This window comes from Emiliania huxleyi, assembly GCF_000372725.1.
Source record: "Emiliania huxleyi CCMP1516 chromosome Unknown EMIHUscaffold_196, whole genome shotgun sequence".
In the NCBI taxonomy this organism is placed as follows: Eukaryota; Haptophyta; order Isochrysidales; family Noelaerhabdaceae; genus Emiliania; species Emiliania huxleyi.
This window is the reverse complement of record NW_005200631.1, coordinates 130491-154932: the sequence shown is the minus strand read 5'-3', so window position 1 is coordinate 154932 and position 24442 is coordinate 130491. Positions and strand designations below refer to the sequence as shown.

Sequence of the window (24442 nt, the reverse complement as noted above, 5' to 3'; positions counted from 1 at the left end):
ACATCTCTCACCGGTGTGGCTCCCCCATATCTCCCCATATCTCCCCATCTCTCGACCTATCTCTCGACATCTCTCACCGGTGTGGCTCCCCCCTCTCTCCCCACATCTCCCCACATCTCCCACCTCTCCCACCTCTCCCACCTCTCCCACCTCTCCCATCTCTCCCCACGGCTGCCTTTTCTCGCTGCTGCTCTGGGCTCCCGCCGCCTCCTGCCCGCTGACGCGTCTGTCCATGCCGCCACCTCTTGCCTCGCCGACGCCTCTGCCCCTACCGCCGCCTCTGCCCCTCCTCCACCCAGGCCGGCGCTGATCGCCCTCTGGAGCGTCTCTTCGCGGAGCGGCGGCGCAGGGCGGAGGAGGAGGACACGGCGGGAAGGGGCGGGGGAGGGGCGGAGGGAGGGAGGGGGGGAGGGGCGGAGGGAGGGGCGGAGGGGGCGGAGGGAGGGGCGGGGGGAGGGGCGGGGGGAGGGGCGGGGGGAGGGGCGGAGGGAGGGGCGGCCTCGGAGGGGGCGGCGGAGGGAGGGGCGGAGGGGGCTGCGGAGGGGGCGGCGGAGGGGGCGGCGGAGGGGGCGGCGGAGGGGGCGGCGGAGGGGGCGGCGGAGGGGGCGGCGGTGCCCGGAGCAACGCCGCTGCCGGCCGAGGCTGCGGCGGGGCCGGAACAGATTCGGGCGCAGCGCGCGCCATACCGCCAGCGGGCGGGGGCGGCGGGGCCGGCGGCGGGCGGTGGGGCGGAGGGCGCGGAGGGCGCGGGGGAGGGTAGGGCGGCGGCGGGTGCCGAGGCGGCGGAGGCGGGAATGGAGGGCGGCGGCGGTGCTTTGCCGTCGGCAGAGAGCGGCGGCTCTGGAGTCGCCGCCTCGCCCCCGCCCGCTGCTCCTGCTGCCCCGCCGCCCCCTGCTCCTCGTGCCGCTCCTCCTCCTCCTCCGCCTCCGCCGCCGCCGCCGACTGACTGGCTCGGGGCGGCTGCGCTCGCACTGTGCGCCGCGATTGCGGCGCGGCGTCCTAGACTCGGAGACGCGGCCGCCGCTTGCGCTGGGGAGCAGGGGGAGGAGAGAGGAGAGAGGAGAGAGGCGAAGCGAGCGGAGGGGGGGGGGGGGGAGGGGAGGGGAGCCGCCAGGAGGGGAGGGGAGAGGAGAGAAGGCGAGGCGCCGCGGGGAGGCGCCGCGGGTGCGCCTGCCTCGGGGCCGCACCTCTTCACAGCGCGCGGCTGTGAAGACAGGCGCTGCTCGCCAAGAAGCTGGGCCTCTTCCTGTCGTGTGACGAGGACGAGACTCGACTCTCCCCCTCTCTCCCCCCCCCTCTCCCCCCCCCCCCTTTTTTTCCCCCTTTTTTTTTCCCCCTTTTTTTCCCCTTTTTTTTTCCCTTTCCCCCCCCCCCCCCGCAGGTTTCCCCCCGATTTGGGGCCCATTTCCCCTAATTTCCCCCCATTTCCCCGTTTAGGAGGACTCCGGTTCCGAGGAGTGCGGCGTCAACGGCCACTGACCAGGGCGGGGTTGGGCGGATGGAGCCCCCCCCCCCCCCCCCTGTTCGGCGTGTGGGGTGTGGACTGGGCAAGTGGGCTGGGCACACTACGTACGGGCGTGCGACGCGGATTTTGTGACTGACTTCGGCGAGCCTCAGCGCGGAAGAAGGTCAGCCGACCCTTTTCGGTGGGGAGGCCTGGGATATGGGGGAGTGCAGCGCCGCCCCATCTCGTAGCAAGGCGAGGGACCGCGCCGGGGTGGCCTCAAAGTCAAACCCAGAGCGAGAGACGGAGCGAGCCGTGGCGCGTGCGTCTACGTCAACCAGTGGTCTGGGTGTGCCCCGTGTGATTTCTGATGATGTCTTGCGGGCAACGGTTCGGGCAAGCCTGAAGCCAAACTCACACCGGTCACCACCGCGCACCGGCACCGCGGCCGGACACGGCAGACCCCGAGACGGACGAGACGGCACCGCGCACCCGCGACCCGGCGCTGCGCCGGGTCGCGGGCGGCGCACGTGGCGGAGCTGGCACCCCCTTAGGGGACCCCTAGGCTTAAAAGGGTGGGCCCTGGGGCGCTGCGGCTTAAACGGCTTAAAACTTGCCATGGCAAGTTTTAAGAGCTGCTGGGCCGCCAATTCCTTAAACGGTCTTAAACGCTTAAACGGTGCGGGAGAGCTCCCCGAGGTCGATGGTCCGGGAGGCTCCCGGTAGACGCCGGAGGCCGGGAAGCTGGCTACAGTCAGCTAGCACGCGTCCCCTATGTGAGTATGGCTCCTGCCAGTGCACCAGACTTACAGATGTGTCTTCAGAGGCGGGTTTGTGCCTAATAACAGCAGTATTGGAGAAACCGGCGCGGAACCCAGCGACGCGTGGCCGGTGAGGCCGATTTTCTTAAACGGACTTAAAAGAGGGACCCCCCGTGCCTGCAATCTCTTAAATGGCAATTTCAGCCCCTAAACCTCCTCGTTTCTTAAAAGGTCTTAAAAAAATCCGGCCCTCAGAACCCTAGGGGTCCCCTAAGGGCACCCCGTCTAGAGAGTTGCCACGACGACGAGAGACGGTTGCGTGCATGTTACACCAACGGAAAGAGCAACCCCGACACGAACACGAACTTGGACACGAACACGCTCCCCCCAGGTCACACCGGGTGCAGCAGGCAGCCGAGCAGCCCCTGCCCCTCCCAGTGGCGCGGCGAAAGGGTGAGCTCGAGCGGCGACGCCCCGCGAAGGACGAGGAGAGGGATGGTGCCGCCCTCGCTGCGGCGGGTCAGCAGCGCCAGCGCGCGCAGCCCGTCGTGGTTCGACGCGTCCACGTGCCCGAACCGCAGTAGCCGGTCCTCTGGCTGTAGGCCCGCAGCGGCCGCCGGCCCGCCAGGGGCCACAGAGCCGACGCGCGCAAAGGGCGGTGGCGCGCTCGCGGCGCCGTTGGCGACGCCATCATTGGCGGCTCCGTTGCAGCCGTTGGCGACGCCGTTGGCGACGCCGTTGGCGACGCCGTTGGCGACGCCGTTGGCGACGCCGTTGGCGACGCCATTGGCAGCCGCCGACTGGACACTGGCGGTGCGCGGCGGCGGGCGAGCCGCGGGCGGCGGCGGCGGCGGCGCGCCGGCCGCGAGCGCGGCGTGCATCGCGTGGAGCTTGGCCTCGAGCTGCTGCATGAGCGCCTTGTGGTCCGTGTTGAGGCAGGCGAGCCGGTGCCTCAGCGTCCGCGTCGCGTGCACGTCGACATCTGCACGTGGAAAGCCGTCGCGGTCGACGAGAGCGCCGGCGACGCCGCCCATGTTGCTGGCGCGCAGCGCCTCGCTGATGCCTTCCATCTCCGCCTCCATCGCCTTGCGGCGATCGTCCAGCTCGGCGAGCTCCCGACGGAGCGTGGCAGAGGGCTGCTCGGCCATACGGGGCTACGGCGGATAGTTCACAGCTTGTTATTGACAAGAATTCTTAAGATACAAGCCTCTCTATTCAGGGAGGATGTGGCCCTGAGTTATGTGTACGCCGACTCAGGGTGTGTGGCAGCCAGCTGGCTGTGTGTCTTGTGAGCTTGTTTGTGTCTGTGTGTCGCTCGTGCGTGTCGTCATCATCTGTCTAGCGTCCACCCATACCGCGTTGGTGTCCAGTCCGAGCCTGGCTGTTCTTCACCTTACTACCTACCTACCTCTATTGACAAGAAAATACGTCCTGGCGCTGTGCGCTGGTGTGTGTGTGTGTGTGTGTGTGTGTGTGCACTCACTCACTCACACACTCACTCACTCACACACTGTGCGCTGGTCTGTGAGAGGTTGAGGTGCGAGCCCTGGAGGCCCTGGGGATGGGGTGAGCCCCCCCCACCACCGCCTCCGCCTCCGCAGCTGGAGCGACCGCTGGGTCGAGGGGCCGCCCCTGAGGTTCCACACCAGGCGGTGCGGCCGCCAGTGCCGCCATCGTGTCCGCCACCCACACTGCCACTTTCCTCTTCCGCCCCCGCCGCTGGAACAGTGGCAGGGTCGTGGGGCCGCCCCAGTGGCTCCACACCAGGCGTTCTGGCCGCGAGGGCCGCCACCGTACCCGCCGCCCCTGCCACCGCCTCCACCCCCGCCGCCGGCGGGGCCGCCACCGTATATGCTCTGTCGAGACGTGAGGCGTATGCGCCCAGGAGGGGAGGGTGCATGCGTAACGACGCTGCTAGAGATGCCTTTCGGGGCCCAGAGATAAAACTTCTGATGCCATGCGTGACCTAGTAGTGTCCCCAGCTATGGGCGTGTCCACGTTGGAGCCAGGTGTGGTGTGGACGCGAGAATAGCTCCGCCGTTCATGGAGGCAACCGATGCGAGTCGACTGGTGTGTGTCGTCGTGGTTTCGTATCAAGAATTCTCTCTCTCTCTCTCACCCCCAAAACTCGCGAGACCTCGATACTAACATACCTACAAACAAAGACTACGGGACATGAGGTATCCGAGCTAGTGTCCGAGCTAGTGGCGAGCAGAGGCCTCGCCCAGCTCGGCGAGCTCCCGCCGGAGCGTGGCAGTGGGCTGCTCGGCCATGCGGCGGATATAAAGAAAGAATTTGTACTTCACTCCAACCGCGCCACACCGCCGCCGGAACCCCAAGGGTTTTTTCTTTTTTCTTTTACAAGGGCCCTACCTGTTTCTTTTTCTTTCGCTCCAGCGTACTTCGTGCGTACGGGCTCCAGTTGTGATATATGGAAGTGCGTACGGGCTCCACTGGAAGTGCGTACGGGCTCCACACACCTGGTGCTAGCCGTCAGAGCATCCTCTGTCCGGCACGCCGCCACCAAGCACCATATCAGGTTTTTTCTTTGTTTCGCCCCGGACGATGGCCGCCGGCTCCACCTCCTCCAGGAGGTCCACACCTGCACGAGCAGGATTTTGGAAGGACGATCAGGGGCACAGGTGGGCTCTTCTGCTCCTGTCGGCGCGGCAGCTTTTCTTTTTCTTTCCCAGAGGCTTGTCGCACTTCGTCGAGCTGTCCGAGCTAGCGGCGAGCAGCCTCGCCCACCCAGGGTACCCCTCCGAGGGCTCGCCGGGGCTCTGCTCCAAGAGACCTCGAGAGTGCCTGCTTGTGCCTCTACTCGCTACTCGCCAGCGAGAGCATAATGGAGGCTGGGATGGCTGCGCCAACCGTCAAGCGCGCCCTCGTGCACGCGGCGTCGGTCCTGACCACTCGCGATCGCGAGCGCGTGCTCAGCGTCGACATGCGGCCGCTCGTGATCCACCTCTTGGCTGGCTTGGAGCACGCCGGCGTCGAGCGGGCGGTGGTCACGCTCGGGCACGACGCGGCACAGATCGCCGAGTGCGTCACGGCGTACCGGTTCACGCGGCTGCGGATCGACTTTGTCTATCTCACCATCGGCACCGTCGGCGGTGTCTGGCGCAACCTCGCCAACTCTGTCCTCGCCGCGCGCACCGCGTTCGAAGGGCCGGCGCCGCTGCTGATTGTGCGGGCAGACAACTTGTATGACCCGCGGCTGCTCAGGCAGATCGCGACGGCGCCGTTTAGCACCTCGCGCGGCCTCAAGGCGTTTGCGCTCGTCGACAGCACACCCGCGACGATGCAGTACGCCTCGATGGCGCGGGCGAGACACAACAAGTACTGGACGCGCGTGGCGTTTGCCGACGGCGACCGTGGGAGGGCGATTCGCTGCGGCACTCGGCTCGGCGCCTTCGACGGCGTCGTTGCGGGCGAGGTGTACGCCTCCTCGCCAGTCATCTTCGACTGGCTCGCCACGCTGTTCCGCTCCTCGCTCTCCGCCTCCCTCTCCGACGCCGCCGCCGCGCTCGCCGATCGCGGCGAGCTCGGCCGTATCCGCATCCCTCGTACCTCCACGCGCCGGATCTTGTGGTTGCCCCAGTCGCCCACACAAACAGCGCGCTGCCGTCCGGGCTGAGGGCGACGCCGAATGGGCGATTGAACTGCGCCGCCTCGCCCACGCCATCAGAGCTGCCCCCAGCGCCGCTGCCTGCGAGCGTAGTCACCGCGCCAGTCGCCTGCACACAGAGTAGCCGCACAGAGGAGTCACAGCGCTGGTTAAACAACATGTCGGCCACAAGCAGCGCGCTGCCGTCCGGGCTGATTGCGATGCCCCTCGGGCCGTCGAATCGCGCCCCACCGCCCACGCCGTCTGCATCACCATCTCTTCGCCGCTACCCGCTAAAGTCGTCACAGCACCCCTCGTATTGCACACACCGCTCTGTGGTACTCTTCACGAGACCTCCTCCCGCCCTGATGTTGGCGTCTTCAGCACGTACGTGCCATACATCCAGAGTGTCGAATCCAGTGTGGGTTCAGCTCCTTGGTTGGTGTGGTAGGCGAGCTCGGCGTCGTCGACTGCGGCGCCCTCGACGCGCACTGGTTCGAGTCGCGCACGCTGGCGGAGGTGTTTCGGCCCGGCGTCGGCGCCGCGCCCGGCACAAGTGGGAGCAGTTGCAGCAAGTGGGCGCACCTGCAGGCGGCGGCTCGCGAGCTGCTTCAGCGAGATGCAATCTCCGAGATTCAACCTCCGAGATGCAACCTCCGAGATGCAATCTCCGAGATGCAATCTCCCCCTGCAGGCGGCGGCTCGCGAGCTGCTCTACAGCGGCGAGTGGAGGCCGACAGCGAACATGCCGACGCCGCCGGCGCGCGGGGAGCTCGAGAAGAAGACGGCGCCGATGCTGCAGCTGGGCGGCAAGCTCGGCGAGGGCTCTTTCGGGGTGGTGGTGGAGGCGGAGCCGGGGCCGACGCTGCAGGCGGCCGAGGGGCGCGGCGCGGGTGCGGCGGGCACCTCTCGGCTGGCGGTGAAGATGTGCCGTGGCGGCGGCGAGGACGGCGGCGAGGAGGAGAGGGGAAGGCAGGAGGCGGTGCTGTGGGAGGTGCTTCCTAGACACTTCCTAGGCACTTCCTAGACACTTCCCTGAGGAGGCGGTGCTGTGGGAGGTGCACGTGCTCAAGAGGCTGGTCGGGCATCCGAATGTCGTCTCGCTGGTGGATGCGGTTGAGCTCGCCAACCAGGCTGCTTTCCTCGTGATGCGGCGGATCGAAGTGTCTAGGAGGTGTCTAGGAAGTGTCTAGGAAGTGTGTCTAGGCTGTCTTCATCGTGATGGAGCGGATCGAGGGGCCTTGCTTGCTCGAGCACTTGACCGCGCAGCCAGGCACTTCCTAGACACTTCCTAGACACTTCCTAGACACTTCCTAGACACTTCCTAGAGACACTTCCTAGACACTTCCTAGACACTTCCTAGACACTTCCTAGACACTTCCTAGACACTTCCTAGAGGCACTTCCCAGACACTTCCTAGACACTTCCTAGAGACACTTCCCAGACACTTCCCCAGGGCGTCGCCCAGGCACTCTCGGCTCTCTCGTACTAGTTTTGCGAGGGTTCTGTCGCACGGTGCACGGCGCCTCTTCACACCCCCAGCTGTGACCAGGGGGGCGCCTCGGAGAGCCGGCGGCGCGCATCTTCTTCCGCGACTTGCTCGGCGCGCTCCGGCACGCGCACGGCCGCGGCCTGCTGCACTGCGACGTCAAGCCGGCCAACGTGCGGTTGCAGGAGGGCGCCGGCGCCGACGGGAGCAGGGCTGTGCTGGTGGACTGGGGGATGGCGCGGGAGGTGGAGGCGCCGCCCGCGTCGGTGCTGCACGGGACTCCGGCGTACTCGTCGCCCGAGCAGCTGACCGGGTACAACTCGGAGCACGCCTGGGGCCGCGCGAAGCTCGGCCCGCCGTCGGACGTGTGGTCGCTCGGCGCGCCGCTGCACGCCTCCTCCTCCCCCCCCCCCCTCCTCCCCCCTCCCCCTCTCCCCCCGCGCGGCGCCCTCTTCTTGACTCCTCGACGCCAGCCTTCTTGCTCAGGCGTGACGCTGTACGACACACTTCCTAGACACTTCCTAGACACTTCCTAGACACTTCCTAGACACTTCCTAGACACTTCCTAGACACTTCCTAGACACTTCCTAGACACTTCCTAGACTCTTCCTAGACTCTTCCCAGGCGTGACGCTGTACGAGCTGCTCGCTGGCTGTCAGCCCTTTCCGGGTGGGTCGCGAGAGGGGCTGGTGGCGGCCGTGCTGAGCCGCAACTACTCCCTCCCAGACCACCTCTCCCTCGAGGCGCGCCAGCTCATCGACGCCATGCTGCAGCTCGCGCCCAGCGACCGCGCCAGCATTGCGGAGCTCTGCCTAGACCCGTGGACGACGGCAGAGCAGCCGATGCCGCCAGAGGTGGGCGGTGGCGTCGTGGTCGGCGTCGGCGGCGTCGGCGCGGAGCGGCGGAGGAGGTTGTGCGGGGCGGTGGGCGGGTCGCGGCGGGCGGGACTCTATTTGCTGTACGGTGCCCTGGTCGGCGGGGCGCTTCTGCGGTACGCGCTGTACGGGGAGCCGGCGGGGAGGTAAGACGTATTTGTGTGTACGACAGTACGGTGAAATACAAAAGCCGCTGGCAAACTGTCGAATCGTCAGACAGACGACACACCCGCACCCGCAAACCGCCGCAGTCGGGCGGCACGCATGTCATCCGGTTCCGGAGCATCGCTCGGCGACGAGCCGTCTTGAGGGACTGGCGTCGGCGCCAGGGGCACACCGAGGACTTGCGCGAGCTCTGACCGCACTGGGACGACGGTGCCTCCCGTTCGCACCACGGTCTGGGGCAGGCGGCGGAGCAGGTCCTCTGCCCGCTGAGGAGCGAGAAGTGGCGCCGCACCAGCCATGTCATCGACGCCAACCACTCTAGCGGAGCCACCTCCGCAAGGCCGTTGGCGCTCGACAGCCAACGCATGCGCCTGAGCGTGAGTCTGATGGCAAACGTCATGGATTTCAAAGAGACAGCCATCCGGGAACCGCTGGTTTAGCTCGTGGGGCATCATGCCCGACATCACCTGCGCGGCAAACATCCTCGCCTCGTCGCTCTCGAACTTTCGAAACGGGCCTCGGAACAGCATGAAGCCGTCGGCAAAGACGCTGATTGGAACGTCGGGTGGCTTGGAGAAAGAGCGCACTACATTACGGTGGCCTTTTCCCCTCTCCCCATCTTTCCTACCACGCGTGGCCTCTCGCAACGCTCCATTCAGCCGTGCCAACTGCGCGAGCATCGCCTCAGGCCGGATCGCTGATGCAGAGTCAGCAGTCTCGCTTTCGACCACAACGCCTGCGCCGCTCGCCAGCTCTTCGAGCGCTGCACGCGAAAGGGTTGTCGCTTCGAGCTCCTCCTGAGATTGCAGTAACTGGGCGCGCAGTAAAGCAATGCGGCGCAGCATGGCGTCCTGCAGCGCGGAGGCTGTCGTTGGGCCGGCTTCAGGGCAAACAGAGACAGTGGCTGGAGTGTCGCCACGTTTTATGAGCTGCGCGCCACTACTGCTCTCGATGCCAGCATTTTGTAGCGCCGTCTGCAGCGTTGTGATTGCTGCTCGCTCTCGAGAGAGGCTGGCCTGGACCGCCCGAAAGCAACCCTCGAGCTTGGTGAGCTCAGAGATCGAGGCAGTTTTGGCCGCCCTAATCACAGGCCGCTCCGCCAGCAGGCTGGTGTGCGCCATGTGCTGCTCCGCCCACTCCAAATCCTCGAAGTCCCATGCTGCTCGCTCAGAGCACGGGCTGCTGTCATGCAGCCTGCGGCCGCCTGCCGTGCCTGCACGCCCAGGGTTTGCCCGGCGGTACTCGCGGAGGAGGGCATCGGCGTCACCCGTCATGCCGTGCCGCAATTTCCGTCTGAGCAGCGGCAGTTGGAGCGGGCATTCGGCGCGCCCTGCGGCCCGTTCGGTCGTTTCGCGCGCGGCGCGAACCCGCCGTTAATGGGCAAAGTCGGCGAAATCGAAAATTCCTGTTTTCTCGTTTTTCGTGCACTACCGGCCACAGCCGTGCCTAGGCCGAAGAAAGGGTATGCGAGGGTGCTCGCGAGCACCAAAGCCACTTGCGGCATTCGCCGGCAATCCCTGCTGCACACCAGAAGCGAGCGGTTCGGACGTCTGGCGGCCACTGAAGGCAATCGCACGGTGGGGGAGGCGGTCCGCGTTTTACGTACGACCTGCGGACAGCGCCGACGGGTGGTGAGGAGGGCGGAGAGCCGGCGGGCGCGGTGTGCCGCGGTCGCCGCGCGCTGGTGGTGTGCGCGCGGTCGCCGCGCGCTGGTGGGCGACAGGTCACCGAGGCGAGCGGGGAGCGAGCGAGGAGCACACTGGCCAGTGTGTGCTGTGCGCGACTCTCAAATCGCCAAGTCAAACAAGAAAAACAGAATCCTGAGTCATCCTCGTCGACAACAAACCCTGCAGTGGTCGGCATCAGCGCGCCGGGCGCCGCAGGTCGTGCTGCGCTTCGAAAAGCCGCCGGCCTTCCTCTCGCATCGTCTCGTCCAGCTGCGCCTTGACCGATGGCAGCGCAAGGCTTCTCGCCGGATCCGCGATCACCGTGGATGGACGCCAAGAAGACCAGCGCTGCGCCGCACGCCGCCAAACCACCACGCTGGCGCCAGCTCGCAGAGGGTTTCTCGCTGCACGCCAGATGGTCAGCGGGCGCCGATGGCGGCATGGGCGCGACGAGCTCCGTGGCCGGCATGTCGCTATGAGGCCCAGCTATTAGGCCGGGGCGCGCCGTGGAGCGCTGTAGAGCAATGTAGAGCTGTAGAGCTCTACATCCGCCGCGGGACGAACTGCCTCCGTTGTAGAGCGATGTAGAGGCGCTCTACAACGTGAAATCTCTACAACAAACTCTACATCATAAGCGGCGAACGAGGCACGGTCGCTCTCCGACATGAGGCGCGTTGCACTTGCCAGTGCTGCCCTGTCTAGGGTACCATACTTGACCCCCCCCCTTGGCGCCTCGTGTTTTTCGTGCCAAACCAGCGCGATCTCGGCGGGGCGTCAGCGCCTCTCGGAGGGGCATCATGCGCTCCCGGGGCCGCCCGACGGGGCGGGCCTCTTGCCGATGGACCCAGCCGAGGTGCCCGACCAGTCGCAGCCGCGCTGACGCGCCGCGCGCGACCACCAGCCAGCTTTTCGAGGGGCCCGAGCACGGTGCGCCGAAAGAGTAGACAGTCTCCGGTCCATCCGGAATTTTGTCGTTTTAGTTAGCACTGCTGCTGCAGACAGGGCCCGCGTGACCCCATGCCCTTCCCAGATCCAGCTCGCTGAGGTGTGGCGCCACCCCGATGACCGCCCACAGGTGGCTGACGAAGCGCCACTCATCGCTGCTTTCGCGCGCCTGCTCCACAGAGGGCTCCTGCGGCTCTCCCTCGTCGCGTGACCGCCGCCGACATCATGTGCTCGGTCGTCCCCGCCGGCGCGGAGCTGCGCCACGTCGAATTGTTCGGTGGCTCGACCGCCGGCGCGCCCATCCTCGCCTCCTGCGCGCCTCACACCCAGTATTTTCCTCGCGCGCGGCCGACAAAGTAGGCACACGACCACCTCCCTCCCACTCACCCCCCCCCACGATGCACAGCCCGTCCACTCTCGCCGGCAAGGCGCACGGAACGCCCAATTTGGGCTGGAAATGCCGCCGCCACGGGTTGGTGGCGCCCTCGGCAGCGGGGCAGCGCCACGCCGCGCAAACTTGCGCGACAAACTTGCGACCTCTGTCCCTCGTATTCACCCCAGATTTTGCCCTATCCAGGCTCACCCGGTACCGCGAGCGACGAGCCGCGCCAAGTTTGCTCCATTTCCGACAAGTTCATCACGCCCGAACGCCGATCTTCGGCCGCCTGGAGGCCCAGGACGGGGCTCGGGACCGGCCAGGTGTGGATTCTCCACGGCGCTGCGGTGTATCTGCGCGCCCATGGCGCGTTCAAGGGTGTGCCTGAGGCGTGTAGACTGCGGGGCGCCGCGATAGCGCGGCGCCGACGGTTGTGTCGCGCACTGTCACACCCACGACACGGTCACAGTGTGTGTGCAGTGCGTCCACTCCGGCGACCGTGACGCCGTCGGCGCTCGCCTATACCGGCTAGTGTGGAGCTTTCAGTGTGGTTGCGTGTTGTACTAGTGATGCTGCACTAGGCGGCCCGTTTTTAGCAAAAACCAGATACCACATCGCGTGTGGTCGTCGAAAAACCGCATCTTCGCCCGTCTGGGACCTCTTCGTACGGCTCCAAAAACCGCTCCTTAACGACGGCTACGCGGCCCGGCGGTCGATCTGCGCCTTCTCAGCGGTGGAGGGGATGTGGGCGGTATGTGCGTACCGCGTGGTGTTGCGACGGTTTGACGAGTGCGACTCCCAGCGTCGACTTTTCGACCCCACGGAGCCTCTGCTGCTCCGGGGGGGGGGGGTCTGCAGACCACCCGGCCGAACTTCAGAGTCGCGGTGCTCCTCAAATACCGCTCAAACGCCCACGATGTTGTGGAGGGGACATATGCTGATGATCCTGGCCCGATTGGTTCGCTCAGAAAGCTTCTGGGCGGTCGTTAAGGTTCGCTCCCCGCACACCGGCCCGGAAGTATCGTACCCTAGAATGATGAGTTGTCAGTTGGGGCGCGAGCACGCGCGGGGTTCATACTGTTTAGGGTGCTGATTGTGAGCTGTGCTATGCCTGCAGGCTTGCAGCGTTGAGTGCCAATCAAAGGCAAGTTTTAGCCACATGAAACCCGAGACCCCTCCCCCCCGCCCCGATCCCCCCACCCCCTTGCTCCCCTCCCCCCCTCGGGAGGGCCGAACTGAGGCGCCCGTGGGGACCCCGCAATTCCCTCCCCCCCTCGGAGGGGGCCGGACGAGGCGTACCCCGAGGGCCCCACTCTTTCCTTCGCATAGCGGCCACTCTTCGGATCGCTGGTCGAGCGACCCGGGGGATGCCCCGCGCGCCTGACCCAGGCGCGAAAACGAATCTGCGAGGCGTGGCCGCTCACGCGGCCCGATGGGGAGGAACGGGGCGAGCCCCCTCCAACCCACCCGCGCTAGGTCTCGGGTTTGACGCATGGGGTCACTCCCGCGAAACCCGTGAACTAGCCGGGGCAGTCGGAGAAGGGGCAACTCCGTGCACTGACGGTCGGCCGCCAGAAAACACGCCTCCGTGGCTCGGGTTACACCAATCCTCGCTACCCAACGCGGCCAAAGGATATCCACCTCGAGAGCCTCGAGAGCCAATCCAAGCGCTGGCCACCGAGTTCTTTTGTATAAACAGCGCGCGGTGGTTCGCGTGTTTGAGGGGGGCGACGACGGCCGCGCGGTTTGCAGTCGAGTGCAGTCCGCGCGTGTGTGCATAGCTTAAAGCTTGGCACAATGCCGCGACGCACTGGCGACGCGACGGTGCTCGAGCTGGACAGCGTTGCTGACACCGCAGGCGGCAGCTGGCACATGCCCTTGGCGCTTGCAGAGGCACTCGCAGCGGCCGAGGCTACCGTCGCGCAATTCGGCCACGGTGAGGTCCCCGAGCCCTGTGGCTGGCGGCGCGACCGCCGCCGCACCTGGCACATCTGGCGCTTTTTCGGTTGCGGCACGCTGATCGACCTCGGCCAGGTGCCCTGCCGGCTGCGACGGCGGGTGGTCTACTCGCTCGGCATGCCTCGTGCGGTGCTTGAGAATGTCCGCGCGCAGGTGCTGCTGTGCGTGCTCATTGGCGCGAGCATCGGCTACCCGCTCATTATCGCCTACGTCTCGGCCGCCCGCAACAGCCACCCAATCACCCCGCCCATTCTGTGGAGCCGCTGGTACCATCCGCTGCCGCTCAACGCGTGCGTCGGCTTCCTGACGCTCTGCCTCGGGAGCCTGCAGCTCGGCATGCTGCAAGACGGGACACCGATGCGAGTTGGGCGGCTTGGCGCACTGAGCACGGTGGCGCCAGTGCAGGGCTTCCACGTGATGGTGTCGTACGGCTCAGAGGCCACCGCTTGCGCGCGTTCCCTCGCGTCGGTGCTGAGCGCCAGCTCTCTCTTTGTGTGGCTCGACACCTACCGGCTCGAAAACGGCTTCACCGCGGCGCACGCGGCGCACGCCGCTGCGCGCGACGCCGCCTTCCTCGTCCTGCTGCTCACGCCGCAGTACCTCTCCTGCCCGCGCCGCTGCGTCGAGCTGCTGGCCGCGCTGCGCCGGCCGCCGCAGCACACGCTCGTTTGGCTTGATGCGTCGGCCGACTGGTCGGGCTGCGCGCAGGCGCCCGAGAGCGGCGCGGACTTTGCGGCGCGGCTTCAGGAGTGGCTGGCGGCGCAGGGCTTCCGCGTGGTCACCACGTCGCTCGCGACGCTCCTGCGCAGCCTCGACGCCGCCCTCATGTCGCGCGAGGACTACCACGCCGAGTGGTGGCGCAGGCAGCGACTCTCTCCATCAATGCACACGCGCGCGCCGCTCGGCAAGGACGTCGTCGCCCTCCCCTCTGTCGGGCGCGGCCGCCTCCTCGGCGGACGGGTCTCGCTCTGGGGACGGCTGCTGGTCCCCGCCGGCGCCGTCTCCTCGGGCCTCGACGCCCTCTCGGCGGACGGCTCCCGCTGCGACCGCCTTTTTGCGGTGCCGTTCCAGTTCCTCCTCGGCCTCGCGGGCGCAGTCGGGATCGCGGCCGTATTCCTCAGGTCCGTGGAGTACACCTGGCAGGATGAGACTGTCGACGTGCTCTCGTTTGGTATTCTCCTAGCCACGTGCGTGCTCGGCTGGCGGCTGAGCTTGCTCGCGTGCACGACAGCCGACGCGCGCCTCGCGCACTCTCCGGCTTTGCTGCCGCTTTTGCTCGCTTCCTCCGAAATGGAGCTGAGCCGGACCCGCCTCTGCTTCATCACCTCGCGCGCCACGGCCGAGCCGCTGCGCCGATTCCTCGAGACGCTCGGCATCTCGAGCGATGTCGCGCCAATTGACGCTCTCGCCGAGCTTGAGCCGCGCACGCTGCACATCTTCCTCCTCGAGAGCCGAACGGAGGCCGAAATGTACGTCGCAAAGTTTGCCGGGCGGCACGTTGAGCGGCAGATGCTCGTCGCGGGCGGCGAGGCGCGCCCGCTCGTCACCTCTTACTCTGCCATCGAGCTGGACAAGAGCTTCGCTCGACGCTTCTTTGAGGCCGTTTCGGGCAAGATCGTCCGCTTGGGGCGCTCGGGTTGCGACGGAGCGGAGGGGGTGAGCGAGGCCGACGCGCCCGCCGTGCCGCTGGAGAAGCACCATCCGCCGGCCGACCCGGGCGCCGCCGCCCTCTTCCGCGGCCTGCAGCAGGCCGAGGCGGAGCTCCTCGAGGCGAGCCGCGGTGCGCTGCCGTCCCCGGTGCCGGTCCAGGTCCACTGGCACAAGGCGCACGAGGCGGGCGGCATGGGCGGCGTGGTGGGCGGCGGAGAAGCGATTGCAGTCGCGAACACGACCGCCAAGGTGGGCCGCGGCAAGGTCGTCTGCCTTGGTCTGCCCTGGCCTGCTTACACCACGCTCGGATGCTCGACGCGGCTCGCCGGCGCGTTTTGGGTCTTTCTTCTCGTACTCATTCTGGCCGAGGCGGTGCTGGACGACCTCCCCCTCTCCCTCTACATCCTCACCCTCCCCTGCTACCTGACGACGATGCTGGGCTGCCTCCTCCTCGGCGCCTTTGCCTTTATTCGCCCACCCACCCGCTTCGGGCGCCTCCTCGCGCTCGCCGCGCTGCGCCAGCCCGAGGCGTACCACGTCTTTGTCTCGTACGGTGGGCGCGAGGCGGCAGACCGTGCCTCCGCGATCGCGTACACGCTCAACAGCGGCGGCGTCAACGTGTGGCTCGACGTGCAGCGCCTCGAGAATGGATGCTCCGTCCTCCACGCGGCGCACGCCGCTGCGCGCGACGCCGCCTTCCTCGTTCTGCTGCTCACGCCGCAGTACCTCTCCTGCCCGCGCCGCTGCGTCGAGCTGCTGGCCGCGCTGCGCCGGCCGCCGCAGCACACGCTCGTTTGGCTCGATGCGTCGGCCGACTGGTCAGGTTGCGCGCAGGCGCCCGAGAGCGGCGCGGACTTTGCGGCGCGGCTTCAGGAGTGGCTGGCGGCGCAGGGCTTCCGCGTGGTCACCACGTCGCTCGCGACGCTCCTGCGCAGCCTCGACGCCGCCCTCATGTCGCGCGAGGACTACCACGCCGAGTGGTGGCGCAGGCAGCGCGTGCACGAGCAGCTTCAGCTCCACTCGAACCTCGCCTCCTATTTTACCCGCGATCTTTACGGCCGCGCCGAGAAGAGGGTCTCGTTGCGGGGGGCGCTGTACGTGCCCAAGCGGGCAATCTCCTCCGGGCTGCACGTCCTCTCCGCAGACGGATCGACGTGCCGTCCCGTCTTCAACGTGCCCACAAAGATGCTGCTAGCCGCGGGGTACGTCACCCTCGCGGCCGCTGTGGCGGTTATTGACGTTGCGCGCCTCGGTTGGCTGCCGCTGATTGGCTGGTCCTTCCTGCTCCCGCTGAGCGCGAGCCTTGCCGCGAGCCTCCGCGACGCCGACGCCCGGCTCTACCACTCGCAAGCGCTCCTCCCGACGTTGCTCATCTCTGCGGAGCTGAGCGTCGACCAGCGGCATGGCGCCCCGCAACGGCACACGCTCCACACCGCCCCGGCGCGCAGTGCCCACCCGTGGCTGTCCGTGCCGTAGGCGTCCAGGTGATATTTGCCGCGTCGAGCTGCTCGCCGCTGGCGCCACTCCGCGCCTTTTTGCACGGGCTGGGTATCTCGAGCAGCACCACCGCCCTCGACGGGGTGCCCGAGGACTTGCCGCAGTCTACGCTCCACATCTTTTTCGTCCAGACCGCGTCGGACGCCGAAGCGTACCTCGGCCGCTTTGCTGGCCGGCAGTGCGAGCGGCAGATGTTGACCGCCGCCGCGTCCGCGGCGCCTCTCCTCTCGGCCTTTGCTTGTGTGCCCCTCGACGGCGAGTTTGCTCGAAACTTCTTTGAAGCTTTCGCGGCCAAGCTCGCCAAGCTCGCCCACATGCAACGAGGGTCGCAGGCTGCGGCGGACGGGGACGGCGCCGCCAGCCTCCGCGTCTGAGTAGCTCCCCGCTCCATCCCACCGTCAGGAGGCGATAGTCAGGCGCGGCGGGCAGCCCATTGAGCATTGTGTCGACACACATGCACCGGGCCTTTTGCACTTTGAATGCCGCTGGCCGCGGGTCGCCCCCCATTGCCCCACCACGCACCAGCACCACACAAAAGTATTGTGTGTGTGTGGAGAAATTACCTTGCGACTGGCGAGTGACGTGTACCTTACCAATGAAACGTAACTCCGAACTCCAGTCCTCTGCGAGAGCGGCAGAGCGGCAGAGAGAGAGAGAGAGAGAGAGAGAGAGAGAGAGAGAGAGAGAGAGAGAGAGAGAGAGAGAGAGAGAGAGAGAGAGAGAGAGAGAGAGAGAGAGAGAGAGGCGCATGCAGCACTCCAACACTCACGAAGAGACGTCCCGAGCATGCGGCATGGTGGGCGTGGTGTGCGGGCATGCTGTACATGGACATGGACCGGGCGCCCTTGCCCCCCGGCGCCACCCGTCCTTGACCCCGGCCCGTGTGCGTCGCTCGGATGGGGCGGTCTCCCGCAAAATCGACGCGGCAAAACGCTCAAACCTCGCCCAAGGACGACGGCGAGAACGACGCAGAGGAGGGCCGGGGGACGAGGAGGAGGAGGACGACGAGCGGCCGGCCGGGCCGGAGGTTGCCCTTTTCGGACAGCGAGGCGTGCGTGTCGTCCTCAGCTGCGTGGCGCGGCGTGTCGCCCTCCCCCGTCTCCCCCACCCTCTTGTCGTCGAGGCCCAAGAAGGGCACGGCGCGCGTCCTTGCCGTCGGAGGCAGGCGGTGCGACAAGGTTGCCGCCGTCGTCGCGCAGTCCGCTTCTAGGGGCCTTCTCGTCGCCGACCGCCGCCTCGGCTGATCTCGGCTGATCTCGGCTGATCTCCTCCTCCCCCCTGACGACCGCGGCCAGCCTCGCCCCCAGCCCTCTCACGACTGCGACGGCCGGGGAGGCGGCGATGCGGCCGCGAGCAGCACGCATCGCCTCCCCCTCCTCCGCCGCCGCCTCGTCCGCCTCGGACAGCCGGGCGACGCTCCGCTCGGCCGCAGCCTGCGCGGTGCGGAGAGCGCAGCCCGCCGCCGCGACGGCGGCAACGGCCGCCGCCTTGGCCCGGTTGGAGGCGACGCGGTCAGCTGCCCGCATCGCCTTGTCCGCCTCCTCCGCCGCCGCCTCCAGGGCACACATCAGCGCCTCTCCCGCCCGCTCCCTCGCCGCCAGCGCCCACCCCACCTCCCGATCCGCCTCCGTGGCCGCCGCAGCGCCGCCCGCCCGCCCGGCGCAGTCGCCGGCGCGCTTCTCGAGCCTGCGGCGTATACGGAACAACAAGTCCGGCTGGGCGGGAAAACCATGCACACCGCTCATCACAGCGCCTCCAGAGTGCTGATTTCTCGGCTAGATCTCGGCTAGATCTCGGCGAGTCTCGGCAAGTCTCGAGCCGCTTCAGGTGCGCAGCCACACGCGCCGCGGCATCGCGCACGCCCGGGTCCGCCTGTGTGTGTAGCAGCACCACAATCAACGAACTAATTAACTGATTGATTAACTACTGGTCCGCCTGTGAGTCCAGCAGCACCACAATCAACGAACTAATTAATTGATCAATTAACTACTGGTCCGCCTGTGAGTCCAGCAGCACCACAATCAACGAACTAATTAATTGATTGATTAACTACTGGTCCGCCTGTGAGTCCAGCAGCACCACAATCAACGAACTAATTAATTGATCAATTAACTACTGGTCCGCCTGTGAGTCCAGCAGCACCACAATCAACGAACTAATGAATTGATTGATTAACTACTGGTCCGCCTGTGAATCCAGCAGCACCAGCGCCGCGTCGATCCCCGCCTCGCGGATCGCGGCGCCATCCGTGTCTGGGTCGGCCGCACGGTGCTGCGGACCTGCGTTGTGGATACGCCGACATGAGGGGGAGAAGACGGGCGATTGTGCAGCGTCTTCAGAGCGGTGGGGAGGGCGGCAGCGGCGAGGGCGGAGGTGGGTATTGCGGCGGTGGGAAGGGCGGCGGTGGGGAGGGCGGCGATGGGGAGGGCGGCGGCGGCGAGGGCGGGGGTGGGGACGGGGGCGGAGGCGACGCAGGGAGCGGGGAGGGCGGCGGCGGGCTCGGTGGCGGCATCGATGGGGGTACATGAGCACCGCGTGAAGACAACAGAGAGGAGGACAGTGAATACAGCGGAATGCAGCGGAATACAGCGGAGTACAGCGGAATACAGCGGAGTACGTGCCCTCTCGAGCGCTGGTTGGGGTACACGAACCGCGTATTCCGCTTCTATCTAGAGAGGGCGGGGCGCCGCCTCCCGCCGCCGCCTTTGCCGCAGCGACGCGGTCCGCAGCCCGCATCGCCTTGCCGGCCTAAGCGGCGGCGAATACGACACATGCTCACGTCTCGTGCGGCCAGACAGACCTACCTCCCGCACCGCCTCGCCCGCCTCCTCCGCCGCCGCCTCCAGAGCGCTCATCAGCGCCTCTCCCGCCCGCTCCCTCGCCGCCAGCGCCCAACCGGCCTCCCGATCCGCCTCCTTGCCCGCCGCCGCGGCGCCCGGCGCGGGAATCGACGCGGCTACGCAGCCGGAGAGACAGCTGAGAGACAGCTGAGATACACCCGAGATACAGCCGAGATGCAGCCAAAATACAGCCGAGGTACGACAAACGACAGCCGAGAGAGAGAGAGAGAGAGGGGGGGGGGGGGGGAGAGAGAGAGAGAGAGAGAGAGAGAGAGAGAGAGAGAGAGAGAGAGAGAGAGAGAGAGAGAGAGAGAGAGAGAGAGAGAGAGAGAGAGAGAGAGAGAGAGAGAGAGAGAGAGAGAGAGAGAGAGAGAGAGAGAGAGACGAGACGAGACGAGAGACCGCCGAGAGAGCCGAGAGAGCGCCGAGAGACCGCCGAGAGAGTGCCGACGCTGCACCTGCGCAGGTAGACAGCAGCTGCTCCGCCTCGACGGCCGCAGCGGCAGCGGCAGCGACCGCCGCTCGCACCGACTCTCCACGTGCAGCCTCGTTCGCCGCCGCCTCCTCCATCAAGCCCACCACCTCGGCGGCGGCGCCTGCCGCGACCGCGGAGACCGCAGCCTCACTCTTCGCCACGCGGTGCTCCGCCGCCGCCGCCGCCGCCGCCGCCGCCTCGTCGGCGCTGCGCACGGCGGCGGCGGCGTCAGCCGCCGCCGTCTCCGCCGCCTGCTCCGCTGCGGCGCATCGCGCCTCGAGGACCTCCCGCCTCCCCGCCGCCGCCCGCTCCGCCGCCGCCGCCGCCTCCGCCGCCGCCTGAAGGGTTCCCTGCAGCCTCTCCTGCTCGGCCGCCGCGTGCGAGATCGCCTGCTCCGCTGCTGCGCACCGCGCCTCGAGCGCCGCCGCCTTCTCGGACGCAACCTGGCCCTCCTCCGCCGCCGCCGCCTCGGCTGCCCGCAGGGCAGCCACCAACGCGGCCTCCCGCGCCGCCGAGGCTCGCGACTCCTCCGCCGCCGCCGCCACCGCCGTCGCCAACGCCGCCGCCGCCGCTGCTCGGTCGGCGGCGGCGAGCTCGGCCGCCTCCGTCCGGTCGCACGCGGCGCGCGCGGCCGCGGCTGTGAGGCACTCCGCCTTGTCCCGCGCCGCGGCGTCAAGCGCGCGCCGAGCGAGGTGCTCTGAGAATGCGAGCTGCTTTCGCCTCCGCTCGTGGCGGAGCGCGAGGAAGGAGTGCGTGAGTGCGAGCGAAACGAGAGCGGCACAGCACTGGAGCGGCAGCCAGTGCGTCGAGGCGTCGACGTCGGAGAGAAGGTCCGAGTGCCGCCACCGATGGAAGGCCTCCGACGGGTCCATTACAACCGATCCGGCCGCTTTGAGCTCGAAAACCGCTCGGAAAAAAGAACTCCCTAAGTAAAAAGAATTTTTACGTTGCCAAGAGACAGTGTCACAGAGACTCTCGATGAAGGTGAAGAACAGACCCACCAGTGATGCGGTCAGTGGGAGAGCCGTGGCCTTTAAGAATTCTTTGACCGTCGATCAGCGATGCAACGCAAGCAAGCGCCGGCATCATCCGTAGAGGCACGAGTGTTCGAAGAGAGAGTGGACCTGGGCAACAACATGACCTGGAGGCAAATGATCGGAGTGGGAGTCAGAAATGTGGTCCTTGCGCGAGGGGAGCTCGATAGACTCGAGGGGCCAGGATACGCCGCGAGGAGGACGGAGTTGCGCCGAAAGGCGAAAGAAGCCGCGAGAACAAGGGACCGGCAGGCGGCGGCGTCGCAGGACGAGGCAGAAGAGAACGACGCGACAGAGGAGGAAATGACAAGGGAGAGAACGACGAGAGTGGGACGACCGCGAGGTGGCATGAAGGTTGCAGCGAGAAGCGGCGAGAGACTGCGAAGAGAGATAGGAAGAGGCAGACTCCCTAGGGTGGGCGACGGCTAGCGCATCACACACCTCTCCTTAAAATCCCTGTGTGGTGGCGGCGTGCCGTCCTCCCATCCCTCCCTTGGGTTGCGTGTTTTCTTTCTTTTTTACGCAAGCAAGAAACTGGCTGCCGGTCCACGGGAGCATCGACCGGAAAAGACTGACAGCGCGCGCGCACGCAAGATGGAGAGAACAGAGCCCATCAACAGCAGAGACGAGAGACGCACCCACGGCCCCATCAAGCATCATCTGCTTCCCAATATTCTACTTTCCACCATTGGGATGAGAACTTCAACATACACACAGAAAAAGGTTGCACGGCCTGCATATGCTCTCCAGCCCCTGCAATTGCCACAGAGCCTGAAAGCCTACTGTCCACAACTTCACCGCACGCAGCCTGCGATATACACCTGATATGCAAGGCCTTTTCGAAAGGCTCGCAAGGCTCACAGGCCAGAGGTCCTCACGGCCAGAGGTCCTCACGGCCAGAGGTCCTCACGGCCAGAGCGAGGTCCTCACGGCGGCGAGAGGGGCGGCCCTCAGAGGAGGCGAGGGACAGCGCCGGGCCGCGTGGCGTCGTGCATGTCTACCCCTTGCCTCTGCTACCTGGCGACGGCAGTCAGTATTGAGTTGCACGCCGTCCTCGAGGCACGAGGGTCAGTACGTGTGGATCTTGGCGTGGGCACAATGCACTGTATTGCATCGGTGTATTGACATGAGGGTTTGAACGCAATCCACGGATTTTTGCTTTTCTTCCGCCTCGACAGGCCCTCGCGCCCCGACGGCCAGCAGGCAACTGCTCCATGGATGAAAAGAAACTCACACCCGCCAAGAGGTCCTCACGACCACAAGCAGGTCCTCACGGCCAGAGGTCCTCACGGCCAGACTGAGGCAGAGCGAGGTCCTCACGGCGGCGAAAGGGGCGGCCCTCAGGTGGAGGCGAGGGTCAGCGGGCCGGGCGTCATGCATGTCTGCCCCTGGCCTTTGCCTCCCTGGCGACGGCAAGTGTTGAGTTGTGCTTCCACGCACCCTCCTCAAGCGAGGGCTGTCAGTACGCGTGGATGGATCGCGGCGTGCGCACAATGCACTATATGTGATTGACATGAGGATTTGCAGCTGTTTGTGTTTGTTGCATCTATACACACTATATGTTCAATGGCTGTTTAGAGGGTAGTGAGTTAGTTTAGGAAGGATGGGTCCAACGCCTTGCTTGTTTGTTGGTTCTCGGCGAACTCAGACTCGTTTCGTGCGTTCAATGATTCGTTTAGTCAGTTAGGAAGGATGGATTGTGTCTCGCGCCTTGCTTTCTCTATCCGATTACACGCGGTTTTCTTTTCTTCGCCTCGACAGGTCCGTCTCGCCGCCCGCTCCTCGCCCTCCTCGCTGGCGCCGCGAGGCCGCGGTTCAACGATGGACGCCCTCCTCGGGCTGCAGCGCCTCTCGCTGGTCCAGAAGATCTGCTCCGAGCTCAAGAACCACATCGGCGTCGACGACAAGACGCTCGCCGAGTTCATCATCGAGCTGGCGCAGGAGAACTCGACGCTGCCCGCCTTCATGCGGGCGCTCGACGAGAACGGCGCCGAGTTCCCGGAGGACTTTGCGTCGACGCTCCTCCACCTCGTGCAGACCATGGCGCCGCGCAAGCGCCCCGCGCCGTCGGCGCCCGCGGCCAGCGCCGCCGCGTCGTCCTCGTCCGGGCCGACCGAGCGCTTCTCCGGGCTGGCGATCCCGAACGCGGACCCGGAGCGGCTGCGGAAGCTGGAGGAGGAGGCCCTCGGCGCGCGCGCGGCGGTCGACCCCGCCATCGGCGGCCGCCCCGCCGATCGGCGGCCTCCGCCTCCGCCGCCGCCGCCGGGCGGGCGCGGCGGCGGCGGCGCGGGCAGCAGCAGCGGGGGCGGGGGCGGCAGCAGCGGCGCGGCGCTGGCGCGCGACTTTTCGCGCGACGCCGACGCGGCGGCCGAGCCGGGCAAGGTGTACGCCGGCCGCGTCACAAACGTGATGGACTTTGGCGCGTTTGTGCAGCTGAGCGGCGTGCGCGGCAAGGCCGAGGGCCTCGTGCACGTGTCGCTGATCCAGTCGCAGCCGCTGCGCTCGCCGCACGACGCGCTGAAGCGCGGGCAGCCCTGCTTCGTCAAGGTCCTCTCCACCACCGGCTCCAAGATGTCCCTCTCCTTGCGGGACGCCGACCAGCAGACGGGCGCCGACCAGACGCTTCCCAGACACCTCCCAGACACCTCCTAGACACCTCCTAGACACGTCCTAGACACCTCCTAGACACATCCTAGACATCTCCTAGACATCTCCTCGACACTTCCTAGACACCTCCCAGACACCTCCCAGACACCTCCCAGACACCTCCTAGACACCTCCTAGACACCTCCTAGACACCTCCTAGACACGTCCTAGACACGTCCTAGACACCTCCTAGACACATCCTAGACATCTCCTAGACATCTCCTCGACACTTCCTAGACACCTCCCAGACACCTCCCAGACACCTCCCAGACACCTCCTAGACACCTCCTAGACACCTCCTAGACACCTCCTAGACACGTCCTAGACACGTCCTAGACACCTCCTAGACACATCCTAGACATCTCCTAGACACCTCCTCGACACTTCCTAGACACCTCCCAGACACTTCCTAGACACTTCCTTCAATTGACGAACCCCGTGCAGGCGCCGACCTCACGCCGGCGATGCGCGTGCCTGGCGGGGCGGGCCCGTCGCGCTCCAACCCGATGCGGCCGCCAGACGACCCGGTGCGAGGAGAGAGAGAGAGAGGGAGGGAGAGAGAGAGAGAGAGAGAGAGAGAGAGAGAGAGAGAGAGAGAGAGAGAGAGAGAGAGAGAGAACGAGAGAGAGAGACGAGAGAGAGAGAGAGAGAGAGAGAGAGAGAGAGAGAGAGAGAGAGAGAGAGAGAGAGAGAGAGAGAGGGAGGGAGGGAGGGAGGGAGGGAGGGAGGGAGGGAGGAGACAGAGACAGAGACGGAGACAGAGACAGAGGGAGCGCGATGTGTGTGCACGTGTAGGTGCGCGCCGAGGAGCGGAAGCGGCTGTCGGCGGTGAGCAAGCGCGACGAGCCGCACCGGCCCGCCACGCGGCTGACCTCGCCTTCACACCTCTCTCGGAGTGAGCGCGGCGGCCCGACTTTCTTTTTTTAGGCCCGCGAAGCGGCTGACCTCGCCGGAGCTGTTCGAGGCCAAGCAGCTGATCGCGAGCGGCGTGCTCGACGTGCGCGACTACCCG

General features: G+C 66.6%; 8 protein-coding genes across 8 annotated transcripts in view; 4 read left to right on the top strand and 4 right to left on the bottom strand.

Moving 5' to 3' along the window:
• EMIHUDRAFT_456752 (hypothetical protein) overlaps positions 1-1479 on the top strand; it is a gene marked incomplete at its 3' end in the record, with an annotated part of 3427 nt that extends 1948 nt beyond the window's left edge. The window contains exon 5 of the mRNA XM_005782014.1: positions 1438-1479. Coding sequence (XP_005782071.1) covers positions 1438-1479 — 42 coding nt within the window. The remainder of the gene's footprint in view (positions 1-1437) is intronic.
• A 1130-nt stretch (positions 1480-2609) lies between these two features.
• Positions 2610-3320, bottom strand: EMIHUDRAFT_45764 (hypothetical protein; the record flags this gene model as incomplete). Its single annotated transcript, XM_005782013.1, has 2 exons — positions 2610-2871; positions 3007-3320. Coding segments are annotated over 2 exons (576 nt in total), but the record flags the coding sequence as incomplete, so codon positions are not given.
• A 3707-nt stretch (positions 3321-7027) lies between these two features.
• Positions 7028-8326, top strand: EMIHUDRAFT_365796 (hypothetical protein; the record flags this gene model as incomplete). Its single annotated transcript, XM_005782012.1, has 4 exons — positions 7028-7085; positions 7367-7671; positions 7788-7789; positions 7926-8326. Coding segments are annotated over 3 exons (708 nt in total), but the record flags the coding sequence as incomplete, so codon positions are not given.
• A 62-nt stretch (positions 8327-8388) lies between these two features.
• EMIHUDRAFT_233723 (hypothetical protein) lies at positions 8389-9845 on the bottom strand (the record flags this gene model as incomplete). The annotated part of the gene is made up of 2 exons (XM_005782011.1): positions 8389-9634; positions 9709-9845. The coding sequence occupies 2 exons, from the start codon at positions 9843-9845 to the stop codon at positions 8389-8391; spliced, it is 1383 nt and encodes a 460-aa protein (XP_005782068.1).
• Positions 9846-10791: 946 nt separating this feature from the next.
• On the bottom strand, positions 10792-11923 carry EMIHUDRAFT_365795 (hypothetical protein). Its single transcript, XM_005782010.1, has 3 exons — positions 11528-11923; positions 11088-11242; positions 10792-10940 (listed from the first exon to the last, which is right to left on the bottom strand). Exons 1-2 carry the CDS (start codon positions 11589-11591, stop codon positions 11103-11105), a joined length of 204 nt encoding a protein of 67 aa, XP_005782067.1. The 5' UTR covers positions 11592-11923; the 3' UTR covers positions 10792-10940; positions 11088-11102.
• Positions 11924-13126: 1203 nt separating this feature from the next.
• On the top strand, positions 13127-16809 carry EMIHUDRAFT_233722 (hypothetical protein; the record flags this gene model as incomplete). The annotated part of the gene is made up of 3 exons (XM_005782009.1): positions 13127-14968; positions 15038-16385; positions 16415-16809. The coding sequence occupies 3 exons, from the start codon at positions 13127-13129 to the stop codon at positions 16807-16809; spliced, it is 3585 nt and encodes a 1194-aa protein (XP_005782066.1).
• A 1801-nt stretch (positions 16810-18610) lies between these two features.
• Positions 18611-20622, bottom strand: EMIHUDRAFT_113669 (hypothetical protein; the record flags this gene model as incomplete). Its single annotated transcript, XM_005782008.1, has 2 exons — positions 18611-18714; positions 19734-20622. The coding sequence occupies 2 exons, from the start codon at positions 20620-20622 to the stop codon at positions 18611-18613; spliced, it is 993 nt and encodes a 330-aa protein (XP_005782065.1).
• Positions 20623-22550: 1928 nt separating this feature from the next.
• EMIHUDRAFT_468520 (ATP-dependent RNA helicase) overlaps positions 22551-24442 on the top strand; it is a 12569-nt gene continuing 10677 nt past the window's right edge. Inside the window, exons 1-2 of the mRNA XM_005782007.1 lie at positions 22551-23357; positions 24358-24427. Coding sequence (XP_005782064.1) covers positions 22606-23357; positions 24358-24427 — 822 coding nt within the window. The 5' untranslated portion in view covers positions 22551-22605. The remainder of the gene's footprint in view (positions 23358-24357; positions 24428-24442) is intronic.

What these genes read in the sequence shown, in the direction of transcription:
- EMIHUDRAFT_365795 (XM_005782010.1), bottom strand. Translation starts at nt 11,591, where the DNA reads ATGAACTTGTCGGAAATGGAGCAAACTTGGCGCGGCTCGTCGCTCGCG. An exon ending in CGCGGTACCGGGTGAGCCTG is followed by an intron (nt 11,243 to 11,527) that starts GATAGGGCAAAA and finishes TGGGCGCGCCGG; the next exon opens with CGGTCGAGCCACCGAACAAT.